Raw genomic sequence first — 14524 nt, forward strand, 5'->3', positions numbered from 1 at the left:
TTGGAAATTGAGGTTAATGGCTTCCAAAGCTGCTGTCCACCTGGTCCATTAGGCTAAGGTGAGTTGTGCGACTCTATTCATTGAGAGTAGAGAATGAACTGCATGAGAGCATTTAATAAGTCAGTTGTTGGTCTAGGACAATGCCTGCAGTATCCATTATGGTTCAACACATGGCCTCCATTGCTCTGAGGCAGCTTCCATATCCAAGGGCCACGTTGTCCAGTCTCAGTGAATAATATCTGATGGATCTTAACTGGTCCCCATGATCTTGTGCTAAAACTGCTGTCCTGTATCCTTCTTTCTCATGGAAAAATAAAATAAATGGTTTCCCATTGTTGGGACTTCCTAGAGCTGGTGCTGATCATAAGGCCTGTTTCAGATTCACAAAGACCTCTTGCTGTTCTGTTGTGAGGATGATCTCTTCCAAAGGTCATTCAATGGTTGTGCCAACTGTGTGTATGAATCAATTCAATTTCTGTTAAAGTTACAAAAAACCCAAAACGGATCTCAGTTCTTGGACAGTTGTAGGTTCCTTGTCAGCTTTAATTGCTGCTGTCCTGGGTAAGTTCTCTCTTGCCTTTTGAGATCTTCTGGCCTGGATAGACCACCTCATCTTGTGCAATTTGCACTTTGGCCATGATGACTATGTCCATTCTGGCTGAGATGGTCCGGAAGAAGGTGTAAGTCTCTCTCATGATCCTCTTTTTTAATGGAGGCCAACAGAATGTTATCTAAACACTGGATAATGGTGGAGGGCAACTCAGGCAGTTCCCTCAAATGGTTCTGTAAGGCCATGTGAAATACAGTAGGGCTGTTATGAAAATCCTGTGGTAGCTTTGTCCAGGTGTACTGTTGGTGTTGAATGGTAAAGGTAAACCATGGTTGCACGTCCTGTGTCAGTGGTACCGACCAAAAACCATTGGCCATATCTATAACTGAAAACCACTCAAGCTCTGGTGTTAGGGCATTAAAAATGGTGGAAAGGTCAGCCACCAAAGGAGCTTTCCTATCAATACACAGGTTCGCCCCCCTGTAGTCGACGGTCAGGCGCCACGCACCATTTGCCTTTTTTACAGGCCAAACTGGGCTATTTGATGAGCTGTGTGTTTTAATCAATACACCCCTTTCTTCCAGTTGCTTTACTACAGGTAGTATTCCCTCAATGGAGGATGGGTTGATGGGATATTGTCTAGTGCATGGTGGGGCAATTCCAGTAAATGATGCCGGTCCCATGTTTAGTAGGCCACAATCATCCTTACCTTTGGCCCAAATTGTATGTTTGTCAAGCTGATCCTTCTTTAAGGCTCTAATTGACCATCTTACTTTTCCATTCTTAAAGTTTGAGACAAATTCAATTGGGTTAGAATATCCAGGCCCAGAAGGGCCTGGTCCACTGGGCCTATCCAGACTGGAGAAATTAATTCATATGAGCCAAATTCTATCAGCATGGGCTGAGTTCTTTTAATGATCAGTGCACTGCCTCCTGCACCATGGACTACAGTTATTTTGTGATCCAAAGGAAACAACTTTGCATATCCAAGAGGAAGGCATGTTAACTCCGCTCTGTATCAAAAAGACAGTTTATTTCTTTACCGCACACCCTCAATGATATATACAATCCACCCCCTCTGTTGTCAATCAAGGCGTGAAGAGAGGCAGGGACAGGGAGATTGAGGATGGGCTCTTCTAGGTTGTCAGCTCCATCAGTGCAGCCTGATGCCATGGTACCAATTTCCTGAATTTGTCCACTATAGGTTCTTCATCAGACCTGTATATATACTCTCTGTGTGGTGATGACAGGCAGGACTTTTACATCTCTCCGTGTGGTTCTCTGTGATACATTTCTCTGGGCAGTGACAGTGGGCGGGGCCTATACGGCTCTGTACATCTCCCTGTGCGGAGACATTGAGCGGAGCCTGTACGTTTCCCGATGCGGCTCTCCCTGCATAGAGTTAAGTTCCTGACGCCCCTGTAGTCTTGACCGGCACGACTTGGCCCAGTGCCCTTCCTTTCCAAACCTGTGGCATTTTCCCGATCGTCGCGGCTCCTGTGGAGCATTTGAATTAGATGGGGCATTAGTTGTTGAAAGAAATGGTAAATCTTTAGGCTTTAATCCCGTGTGGAGAGCACGAATCTTAGCTCCCATATCTCGGTCAATTTGGATCCATCGGTCTATTAATATCGCATATGCTGCTGCTACTCGGTCCCAATCAGGAAACACCAATTTTAGTGCATTAGACAACTCCGTTCTTAAACCAGCAACAAAGGCAGACTTGAACGGTCTGAAAGTACTAGTGTCCCAAGTGTCTTCCCCCTGCGGAAGTTCAATTCCGTATTGCTCTGAACCTTTCTTCATATTCTACTACTTCCTCTGTCCCATTCTGAATACAAGCGGTGATCTTCCCCCAATCAGTTTTTGGCAGGTTGTACTTTAGCAGCCACTGCTTAACCGCAGTCCAGCCCGCTTCTAGCAGTTGTCCGTCAGCCCCAACTGCTGCTTTAACATCTCTGGAAAGCTGTCTGCTGTCCCATCTCGGGTTCATTACCGACATAACCTGGACTCCATCCAACGGGTGGAGATGGTAAATATTTTGTAACCGCTCAAGCCCTTCCCATGTAGCTGTTCTCCCTTTCTTGGGATGATGTAATTCTTTAGACCATCTATCAATCTTTTCCGGATCAGCGGGTTCATGGACCAACTGTTGGACATACTTGGCTCGGGTACTTCTTTGTTCCCCTTCCACGGTTCTTACTGCCTCGGTCTTATATCGTTTTGACTTTAAAGGGGCTAACCGTAAGCTGTGGGTTCGGGACTTTTTCACTGTTCGAATGTTTTCTCCTCCAAACCAATCTCTCCACTAGAGTCGCTATAGAATTCAGAATCAGTTGAAAATGCAGGTTCTGAGACCACCTCTGGTGGTTTATCTTTTGAATGCTCCCTTTAATTACTTCTACTTCAGGATAAAGTGAAACTGCCGCAGAAGAGCATGTGGTCGCGGCCGGCTTCTTTTACATTGGAACAGCGTGTCTCACCGCCATCACTGGCCATCTCACATCGGGGACGGTCTCTATAACCTCGCAGACTGACGGAGGCGGGAATTCTGGGGCTAGGTCTACCGTTTCTAAGATGGGTCTTGGTTGTATGGGCGTAGAGGGCCCATTGAAAAGATGTTCACCCTAGGTCAGGGAGTTATCTGGTAGCTTCTCTTTAAGTTCCCTATTCTGGGTCAGAAGATCTTTTTCTCACAATTGAAGTTCTGATACTTCCGCTTTAAGCGTTATATTTTCCAAATTAAATTCGACATTTTCGATGCTAACTCGATATTCACTAATTTAAGCTCGTCTTTTTCCGAGTTAGAATCGGTAAGTCTTGATTTCAGCTCAGACGTCATGTTTGAGTCTCTCAACTTCTTCTTCTGAACTTCCTAGCTTGTTAATTTTGTGTTTCTCTTTCTTCAGCTCCTCGCAGACTGCCTGTAATTGCTCAGTCTGTTTTTTAAATTCGTAATCATAGTTGGTACTTGCTGTAGTCTCGTTTCTCTTTCGGAGCTGGCTCATTATAACCAGGGACCATTTAGTCTGTTTTTTAATCTCTCATACGGGTAGCTTTTCCCCAAACTCTTCTTATATCATCAAGGGACCATTGTCCTCTGAAAGTATGGAATTTTAGAAATTTCTGTTCAATCTCCTTACCGGTTTCAGTTAAGTCAAATTGCTGTTCTACGTAACCCTTTGTCATCTGGAACATTTCTTCAGCAGAAATATCAGGTGAGGCGTGGCCGCCCTCTGGAAGCTGTAGGCAGATATTTGTGCGCCATTTTACTTCCGAGCATTTATTTAAAAAAACATCTGGATCTCAAATTCCAGGCTGGGTCTGTACGTTACTAAGATTTGAGCCTGGTACCAACCCGGACCTAGACGCTTTTCGTAAGGGGTGCATAGGAGATCAACCGACTCTAAAAGGCCGCAGACTATAAAGAGGGTTCCTTACCTCGGCTCTGCCGGTCTATTGCCAGATGCCTCGGTGTTTGGTTTCTTCCCTCTAGCACGCCTGGCTGGCTCATCAATTAAAGGATCTTCTTATTGCTTTACTTCTCTCAATAAGAATTGGGAGTCCGGTTGGTCGAGTCTTTTTTAAAACTCTTTGTTAGTCACTTCACTGGTGTACACTTGAATAACAACTGCAGAATTGAAAACTTGGCCCATGGGCGAGTACAAACTGAATAAAACTTAAAAATGAAATATCAAACACTATATAAAAAAGTCAAGCACCGTGGCAAAAGCATAAGCACAAAAGAAATCACTAATCACAAACAAAACGGATGAATGATTCAAGAATTCAGAAACAAAAAACCTGAACCACGAGGTCCTATTTTTAAGGAAATTTGTATCTCTGATTTAACCCCTACTTTGCATTCATTAGCTTCTAATTTTTAGCTGGGTCCTCCCGGTTATTTCGAATTATGTCTGTTACTTAAGAGGATAACTTGTTAATCAAACATTGGACATTACTTGAGATTGATTGGTGCCTATCAAAACTAGCTTAGTGTTTGTGTGCGCAGTCTTAAGAAAAGTACTGAGATACTATTTTTTTTAATTTTATAGTGCCCAATTCATTTTTCCAATTAAGGGACAATTTAGTGTGGCCAATCCACCTACCTTGAACATCTTTGGGTTGTGCGGGCGAAACCCACGCAAACACAAGGAGAATGTGCAAACTCCACACGGACAATGACCCAGAGCCGGGATCGAACCTGGGACCTCGGTGCCTTGAAGCAGCTGTGCTAACCACCGAGCCACCGTGTTGCACGTACTGAGTTACTATTGATGTATTTCTCAAGCTTTGCCATATTTCATAGTTTGGCGGAAGTCTAACAAAAAATCGATTTAGTTGATTACACAAGGAACACTGTTGTCAGTATTGAATACAATGGAATACAATGGTTAATTCATTATATGAGAAATGACTGAGTTCCCACATTCAGGACTATTCTTAATATTTTGCTTATATGCATTCAACTAGCCCCTATATGAATAAAACTAGACTCTATCAGATGGACAGAGCAGTGGAAAATGGAATTTAATCCTAAAAAGTGCGAGGTGACACATTTTAGAAGAACTAACAATATAAGTGTGTACACAGTGAACGGTAGGATGCTAGGAAGTACAGAGGATCATGGGGTGCATGTCCAAAGATCCCTGAACGCAGCAGGACAGGTAGATAAGGCGGTTCAGAAGGTATATGGGATACTTGCTTTATTTGCCGAGGCATTGAATATAAGAGCAGGGAGGCTATGATGGAGCTGTGTAAAACACTTCTTCGGCCACAGCTGGAGTAGGTGTGGAACTCTGATCACCACAGCACTTGAAAAGGTGGAAAGGAAATTCACCAGGACATTGCCTGGACTGGAGTGTTTCAGTTATGAAGCGAGGCTGGGTAGGCTGGGGTTGTTCTCCTTAAAAAGCAGAGAAAGCTGATGGGGGACCTCATTGAGGTGTACAAAATTATGAGGGACATAGATAGGGTAGATAGGTAGGAACTTTTCCACTTAGTAGAGGAGTCAATAACCAGGGGACTTAGATTTAAAGTAAAGGTAGGAGGTTTAAGAGGGACTTTGAGGAAAAACATCTTCACCGAGAGGATGGTGGGAATCTGGAATTCACAGCCTGAAAGGGGGATAGAGGCAGGAACCCGCATAACATTTAAGAAGCATTTAGATGAGCACTTGAAATGCCAAATGGGATTAGAATAGATAGGAGCTTGATGGCTGGCACAGACACGATGGGCTGAAGGGCTTCTTTTTGTGCTGTAAAGCTCTATGACATGATCTTTCTCTCTCTCTTGTACAACTTTGTGATAAGATGCAGCCTGCAGTTAGTTAGTATTTTACAAACCTCAGTAGGCTCAGTAAAGCATCAGTCTAACAATACCAAGAGCAATATAGTACGAACCAAACTTAACAAAACCAAGGCACAAAGTTTGCAAAAAAATGACTTTACTTTTAGAATATTCAGTTACCTTTATCCCCATTATTTCCTTTAGTATCTTCAATGGAGTCCAAACAGTCAATTAGAGCCTCTCCAGATCTCATCTTCATTTGTCTGAAAACAAAACAAAAATATCAGTAACCATGATCTGTAACTCAGTGAAAAGGGATAGTTGCCGTTCCTGGTAGATATGACTTATGGCCAGGTGACCAATTGTTTAGGGTACTGGCCTGTAATTGGACCATTTGTACGGTGTCCCAGCTTGTTTGAGGTTGGGATGACAATTTCCCATATTTGTGATGTTGGGGTTTTCCTCATTGCACGCCAAGATCCTCTCCAGCAACCTGAAAAGCCCCACAGCCCTAGAATGCATCCCCTACCCTCACACCTCTGACAGCACCCCCCCACACAATCCTCCACTCATGGATCCTACAGCGTACTCTACTCCCTCCCCCAAACTCTGGGAGCAAACTCCACATCCCTACCTCCCCTCCCAGCTCTGACAGCATGACCCACCCCCCCTCCAGCCCCCCCCCCCCCCCCCCCCCCCCCAACCACACACCTTGCTCAGGCAACAACCCCCTCCCGTCCTCGCATGCCCTCTCGCGCGGCTCTAGCCAGCACTCACCCCCTCACTTCCCAAAGAACCAGAGCCAGCTCCAGAAGGCCACCCACGCTGATCTGGTATACCCCTTCCCTTCAGAGCTCTGGCAATACATGCAGACCCCTCCTGTCCCAGCAACCTCCACAATCCCCCCACAATATCTGGCAGTCCCCCCTCTCGCCAACAACCCATGCTCTGGCAGTACAACCCACCCACCCACCCACCCCCCCAAAGTTCTGGCAATATCCCCCCCCCCCTTCCCCGGCAGGTCAGGCAGCAGCTGTCCCTAACCCCACCTGCCCCTGACTGGACCCTTCTCTCATTCGACAGCAGCACTCCCCTCTTTCCCCCCAAAAGCACCCACTCTCCCCACCTGACAGCACCTCATCTCCTCCCAACATCATCCCTTCTCCCCCGACAGCACTCTCTCTCCATCCCCCCCAAAGGATCTCCTCTCTGCTGACACCAGTCCCTCTCCATCCCCTCAACAGCACCCCCTCTCCATCCCCCACCAGCACTCCATCTCCCCGACAGCTCCCCTCTCCATCCGCCCTCGACAGCTCCCCCTCTCCACCCCCCCCCCCCCCCCCGGACAGGTCCCCCTCTCCATCCCCTCGACAGCTCCCCCTCTCCACCGTCACCCCCCACCCCGACAGGTCCCCCTCTCCATCCCCCCTCGACAGCTCCCCCTCTCCATCCCCCCTCGACAGCTCCACCTCTCCATCCCCCCTCGACAGCTCCCCCTCTCCATCCCCCCTCGAAAGCTCCCCCACTCCATCCCGCCTCGACAGCTCCCCCTCGCCAGCTCCCCCTCTCCATCGTCTCTCCCCCCGACAGCTCCCCCTCTCCATCCCCCCCCCCCGACAGCTCCACCTCTCCATCGTCTCTCCCTCCGACAGCTCCCCCTCTCCATCCCCCCTCGACAGCTCCCCCTCTCCATCCCCCCTCGACAGCTCCCCCTCTCCATCCCCTCGACAGCTCCCCCTCTCCATCGCCCCACAGCACCCCTTCTCCATCCCCCTGACAGCTCCCCCTCTCCATCGCCCCACAGCACCCCCTCTACACCCCCCCGACAGCTCCCCCTCTCCATCCCCCCGACAGCACGTCCTCTCATCCCCCCAATAGCACGTCATCTCATCCCCCCGACAGCTCCCCCTTCTCCATCCCCCCGACAGCTCCCCCTTCTCCACCCCCCCGACAGCTCCCCCTCTCCATCCCCCCACAGCACCCCCTCTCCACCCCCTCTCCATTTTCCCCTCGACAGCTCCCCCTCTCCACCCCCCCCGACAGCTGCCGCTCTCCATTCCCCCCCCCGACAGCTCCCCTTCTCCATCCTCCATCCCCCCTCCCCGACAGCATCGCCTCTCCATCCCCCCACAGCACCCCCTCTCCATGCCCCCCCGACAGCACCCGCTCTCCATCCCCCCATGACAGCTTCCCCTCTCTACCACCCCCCCCGAAGAGCACCCCCTCTCCATGCCCCCCCGACAGCACCCGCTCTCCATCCCCCCATGACAGCTTCCCCTCTCTACCACCCCCCCCGAAGAGCACCCCTCTCCATCCCCCCGACAGCTACCACTCTCCACTCCCACCCCGACAGCTCCCCCTCTCCATCCCCCCCGACAGTTCCCTCTCCAACAGCCCCCCCTCTCCAACAGTCCCCCCACAGGTCCCACTCTCCATCCCTCCGACAGCTCCCCTTCTCCACCCCCCCACCGCTCCCCTTCTCTCCCCCCCCCCCCCGACAGCTCCCCATCTCCATCCCCCCGACAGCTCCCCCTCTCCATCCCGACAGCTCCCTGTCTGGATCCCCAGACAGCTCCCCCACTCCACCCCCCCCAGACAGCTCCCCCACTCCATCCACCACCCGGCTGCGCCCCCTCTCCCCCGACAGCTCCCCCTCTCCATCCCCCTCTCCACCCCCCCGACAACTCCCCCTCTCCAACCCCCCCCGAGAGCTCCCCCTATCCACCCCCCCGACAGCTCCCCGTACCATCCCCCCCCGACAGCTACCCCTCTCCATCCCAACAACTCCCCCTCTCCCCCGACAGCTCCCCCTCTCCATCCCCCCCAACAACTCCCCCTCTCCCCCGACAGCTCCCCCTCTCCATCCCCCACAGCTCCACCCATAACGTTTCCGATGCCAGAACATCCCATACATAATAAAAATAAAGCTATGTCTGTTTGTCGCACCCATGGACGTGAAACGTTCCTCTCCATTTCTTTCTCCACACATATTGACAGAGCTGCTTTTCCCAGCACTTATTCTTCATATGTTTGTTGTTTTTGTTACATAAAATTTGATTTCCCCAATTTTCTTGCTTGAGCTGCACAATGTGATTTTAATACAGCAGCGCCTGAGGCTGCACTCTGTGAAGTTTCATGTCTCACTTGCTAAGTGTTACGGAGCGTCTCAGACGGAGTTAAAGACTGAACGGTGCAGCGGGCCTCCATCTTAGACTCTCCGACAGGGCATCAACGGAGACCAATGCAGATACTCACTGAAGCGAAATGTCAAACCTAACATCCCTGTCCTCCCAAAGGGCGTCCAGAACAGGCACCATCGCTTCAGCTCCCGCTGGCCGGCCTCAGGCCTCGCCCAGCCGGTGTCACCCCGGCAACCAAGCATGGGCAACAGCGCCAACCCTGAGAGCAAGAATTGTTCACAGCGCCGCTTGTGACTGGAGGGGGGAACTGCAGCACACCGCCGCCAGTGACCGAAGGGGTGAACTGCAGCACCGCCGGCAGTGACCCGATGCGGGAAACGGCAGTACAGCGCCACCAGTGATTTGAGGGGGAAACTACAGCACAGCGCCTCCAGTTACCGGAAAGGGGACTGCAGCACAGCGTCGTGAGTGACCAGAGGTGGGTGTGCAGCACCGCCACCGGTGGCCGGGAGGACTGCAGCAGATCGTCGTCAGTGACCGAAGGGAGGACTGCAGCACAGCCAGTGACCGAGGGAGGAGTACAGCACAGCTCCGTCAATGACCGAAGGGAGGCTGAAGCACAACACCTGCCCCTCATTTTTCAGTGCATTCTGAGAGCAGTCCAGACAAGGGCCGGGATTCTCCCTTCTGGGGACTAAGTCCCCATGCCAGCGGGAGAACCGGCACTAACCACTCCGGCGTCAACACCCCCCGAAAGTGCGGAGGTGGACACTGGAGGGGTTGGCGCCGCTCCAGCTGGCGCCGAAGGGACGGCGCGTGTTCACGCATGAGCCAAAGGACCGGCGTGATCTCGTGCATGCGTGGAACCGCCGGCGTGGTTTCGTGCCTGCGCAGACCGGCCGGCGTATTATGGCACAATGCCGGGGGTTCTCTTCTCTGCGCCGGCATGGCGGAGCCTTACAGGGGCCGGCGCAGAAGAAAGGAGTGCCCCCACGGATCAAGCCCGCCCGCAGATCGGTGGGCCCCGATCGCAGGCCAGGCCACTGTGGGGGCCCCACCCGGGGTCAGATCCCCGCCCCCGAGGACCGCCCCCGCCGACTTACCTGCCAGGTCCCGCCGGTACGCGAGTTGAGTGATTGTACGCGAGTTGAGTGATTGATGCATCCTGGAACTCCCTCCATAACAGCACAGTGGGGGTACCTACAGCTCAAGGACTGCAACGGTTCAAGAAGGCAATTCCCCACCACCTTCTGTAGGGTAACTAGGGATGGACAATAAATGCTGTCCTAAACAGCGACGCCCACATCGCGTAAATGAATTTAAAAAGAAATATAATGAAGTTTTGGTTTAGAAATACCAAAGCCCTATTTTTTCATGCAATCTCTCGTGGAGCAAATCAATCTTTCCGCACAGTCTTAAAATAAACTAAAATTTGGGGGTTGAGGTCCAGTATCTAAGTCAATGTTGGGGTCTGGTTTGTGGTCATAATACAAGGTATTGGAGCAAGTGAAGAAATTATTCACCAGAATGGTTCCAGGCATGAGGAGTTCCAGTTATAAAGATAGCGTAACTTCATTGCAGTGTTAATGGAAGCTTGTGACAATAATAAAGATTATGATTATGTTATCCTGGGAGAGGAAACAGCTGAGAGGAGAGTTTCAAAATCATGAGAGGTCTGGGCAGAGCAGATAGGAGAAAATGTTCTGACTTGTGAAAGGATAGAGAACGAGAGGGCACAAATTAAAAATAATTGGCAATAAGAGGCAAAATGACATTGCAGTATAAAGGGTTAATAGCTTTTATGCTAATAGCTAGAGCACGTAATCAGTGATGTCAGAACACATGTAACTGGAGCCTGAGAGAAGACGGTTCTTGTGGAATCTTGCTGAAGTGTGTCTCTGTAAATAGTCAATAATCACTCACTTGTTGGCAACAGCATGGTTTCCAGCTTTCTTCTGTGGAAGACACTAAACGCTCTGTGTGATATTAATACAGATAGAGGAAAAAACCTTTACGGACAGCGGGTGGTTTGGGTCTGGAATGCACTGCCTGAGAGTGTAGTGGAGGCAGGATCAATGGAGGCATTCAAAAGGGAATTAGACTTATTTGTAAAGGAGGAATGTGCAGGGTTACAGGGAAGAGGCAGGAAAACAGCACAGTCAGAGAGCCAGTGCAGAACAATGAGCCAAATGGCTCCTTCTGCATTGCAGCAATTTTTGATTTTGCAAACACTCAACCTATTTTCCTGCTCACTCCACGTATATTCACTAATATGTCTTAAATGCTCACTCATGCCTACCATTGGCTAATGTTACAAAAATTTCTCATCCAATTCTGATTTCCATTTAAGTACTTTGCAGGTCCTTCTATTGCTTGTTACATTTCCCCCCTTTGTTCGATTTCCTTTTAAATCAGACCCAAACCTTTCAGGAGTGAATTAAAAGCAGAAAATCCTGGAAATACAGAACAGATCTGAAAGCATCTGTGGAGAAAGAAACATTTAATGATTTGAAGTCAGTGACAGTTTATCAGACTAGATCATTCATACAGACCTCACCATAGAAGAGCTGAATGCCAGCTCCATGACTTTTACCTACTCACCCCCCAAATAGACCATGACCCCACTGTGAACATCAAACCATAATTTCCAGGATTGTCACTGTAATGATGCACTTTCACAGACTTCATGAGAAACACAAAAGGATTTACTAATGAGAAGAACTGTACAGTGCTACACAACCAGGCAGCTGCAGCTAGTCCCCTACATGTCTCCTGTCCAAGAGAGGACTCCACCCCCCGGGGTGATTACCGACTCTGAGTCTCAATTGGTCACCCAAGCAGGTGACCCTTACTCTGCCTTGTTGCCCTTAAAGGGACAATCAACACATTCCTCCCCCTTTAACACCTTTATACAATTTTCAATAACTAAGTTATGCAGTCCTGAATTCCACCTAAACATGATGTACATTAGTTATGCATTTATAAATTGAGTCTTTGAAGGTTTTTTTTGTTTCTTGTGGAGTGGAGTAATTCTGTAGTCTGAGATGATTCCACAGGATCGACATTAACAGGAACTACAATAACAGGTACTCTATTGGCACAATTAGTTCATTACTACTTGCTTCCACGGAGCCATCAGTTATGTCGATCTTTGGTGCTTCTGGGTTCAAAAACATTTCTTGATGGCAAAGCTGACTGCTGGAGCGTCTTTCTACTCCTCAAGTGGTCCACATTTTTATAAACGATCCTTCCCTCCATGTCTGCTAAGTACAATAAGGGTCCAGACTCAGAGAGAATAATTTTGGGGTCTAACTTGATCCACTAACCAAAGTTTTATATTATGACATCATGTCATGTTATGTACTTAATATGGGTTTTTTGATTGTTCCTCTGTTTCTGGTACTTAAGTCATGTGATTAAGTTTCTTCTCTCTCCAGCATTTCAATTCGGCACCGTTTTCATCGATCATTCGATCATATTACGTGGTGAATGTAAGAAATTGGTAAATTTATTGTGTTTTATATCTATTGCAGTAATATTATGAAAGAATCTAGGTTAAGGTTTCCAGACATTGTGGCTGCAAAGGTATTAAGATGTTGTAAAAATGAGACAATCATTAATTCCAACCATGTATGAGTTTACATAGAGAGGCTCAATGAAACTTTGTTATGATTGCCAGAGATTCCCTGGGGAATAGATCATTTGAGACTTTGGGATGATTTTTTAAAAATTCCATTTAAGGGTTAATTTAGTCTGGCCAATCCACCTGCCCTGCACATCTTTGGGTTGTGGGGGTGAAACCCACACAGACACGGGGAGAATGCGTAAACTCCACATGGACAGTGACCCAATTGCCGGGATCAAACACATGTCCTCAGCACTGTGAAGAAGCAGTGCTAACCACTGCGCCACCGTACAGCTCCCAACATTGGCCGCAATTTAATGGAAAAGTTTCTAAGTGTGGTAGTGAGTCGGAATTGCTGCGAGCTTCCCAACGCTTAGAACATAAGAACATAAGAACTAGGAGCAGGAGTGGGCCATCTGGCCCCTCGAGCCTGCTCCACCGTTCAATGAGATCGTGGCTGATCTTTTGTGGACTCAGCTCCACTTTCCGGCCCGAACACCATAACCCTTAATCCCTTTATTCTTCAAAAAACTATCTATCTTTATCTTAAAAACATTTAATGAAGGAGCCTCTACTGCTTCACTGGGCAAGGAATTCCATAGAATCACAACCCTTTGGGTGAAGATGTTCCTCCTAAACTCAGTCCTAAATCTACTTCCCTTATTTTGAGGCTATGCCCCCTAGTTCTGCTTTCATCCGCTAGTGGAAACTACCTCCCCGCATCTAACCTATCTATTCCCTTCATAATTTTATATGTTTCTATAAGATCCCCCCTCGTCCTTCTAAATTCCAACAAGTACAGTCCCAGTCTACTCAACCTCTCCTCGTAATCCAACTCCTTCAGCTCTGGGATTAACCTAGTGAATCTCCTCTGCACACCCTCCAGTGCCAGTACGTCCTTTCTCAAGTAAGGAGACCAAAACTGAACACAATACTCCAGGTGTGGCCTCACTAACACCGTATACAATTGCAGCATAATCTCCCTAGTCTTAAACTCCATCCCTCTAGCAATGAAGGACAAAATTCCATTTGCCTTCTTAATCACCTGTTGCACCAGTAAACCAACGTTTTGCGACTCATGCACTAGCACACCCAGGTCTCTCTGCACAGCAGCATGTTTTAATATTTTATCATTTAAATAATAATCCCTTTTGGTGTTATTCTTACCAAAATGGATAACCTCACATTTGTCAACATTGTATTCCATCTGCCAGACCCTAGCCCATTCACTTAGCCTATCCAAATCCCTCTGCAGACTCCCAGTATCCTCTGCACTTTTTGCTTTACCACTTACCTTAGTGTCGTCTGCAAACTTGGACACATTGCCATTGGTCCCCAACTCCAAATCATCTATGTAAATTGTGAACAATTGTGGGCCCAACACTGATCCCTGAGGGACACCACTAGCTACTGATTGCCAACCAGAGAAACACCCATTAATCCCCACTCTTTGCTTTCTATTAATTAACCAATTCTCTATCCATGCTACTACTTTACCCTTAATGCCATGCATCTTTATCTTATGCAGCAACCTTTTGTGTGGCACCTTGTCAAAGGCTTTCTGGAAATCCAGATATACTACATCCATTGTCTCCCTGTTATCTACCGCACTGGTAATGTCCTCAAAAAATTCCACTAAATTAGTTAGGCACGACCTGCCCTTTATGAACCCATGCTGCGCCTGCCCAATGGGACAATTTCCATCCAGATGCCTCGCTATTTCTTCCTTGATGATAGATTCCAGCATCTTCCCTACTACCGAAGTTAAGCTCACTGGCCTATAATTACCCGCTTTCTGCCTACCTCTTTTTTTAAACAGTGGTGTTATGTTTGCTAATTTTCAATCTGCCGGAACCACCCCAGAGTCTAGTGAATTTTGGTAAGTTATCACTAGTGCATTTGCAATTTCCCTAGCCATCT

At 48.4% G+C, this 14524-nt stretch overlaps 1 protein-coding gene across 8 annotated transcripts in view; it reads right to left on the reverse strand.

Annotated features, from left to right (window-relative positions):
* bbs5 (Bardet-Biedl syndrome 5) overlaps window positions 1-11740 on the reverse strand; it is a 99151-nt gene extending 87411 nt beyond the window's left edge. For 2 of the 8 annotated variants that reach the window (XM_072475893.1, XM_072475892.1), the window contains exons 1-2: window positions 9095-9268; window positions 6020-6102 (exon numbers count right to left, since the gene is read on the reverse strand). In XM_072475893.1, coding sequence (XP_072331994.1) covers window positions 6020-6102; window positions 9095-9156 — 145 coding nt within the window. In that variant the 5' untranslated portion in view covers window positions 9157-9268. Of the gene's footprint in view, window positions 1-3991; window positions 4171-6019; window positions 6103-6218; window positions 6384-9094; window positions 9269-11580 lie in introns of those variants that run through there. The other 6 variants (XM_072475894.1, XM_072475901.1, XM_072475889.1 and 3 more) reach the window with 6 other exon arrangements.
* Between the last annotated feature and the right edge of the window lie 2784 nt (window positions 11741-14524).

The sequence above is a fragment of the Scyliorhinus torazame genome, chromosome 2 (assembly GCF_047496885.1).
Source record: "Scyliorhinus torazame isolate Kashiwa2021f chromosome 2, sScyTor2.1, whole genome shotgun sequence".
In the NCBI taxonomy this organism is placed as follows: domain Eukaryota; kingdom Metazoa; phylum Chordata; class Chondrichthyes; order Carcharhiniformes; family Scyliorhinidae; genus Scyliorhinus; species Scyliorhinus torazame.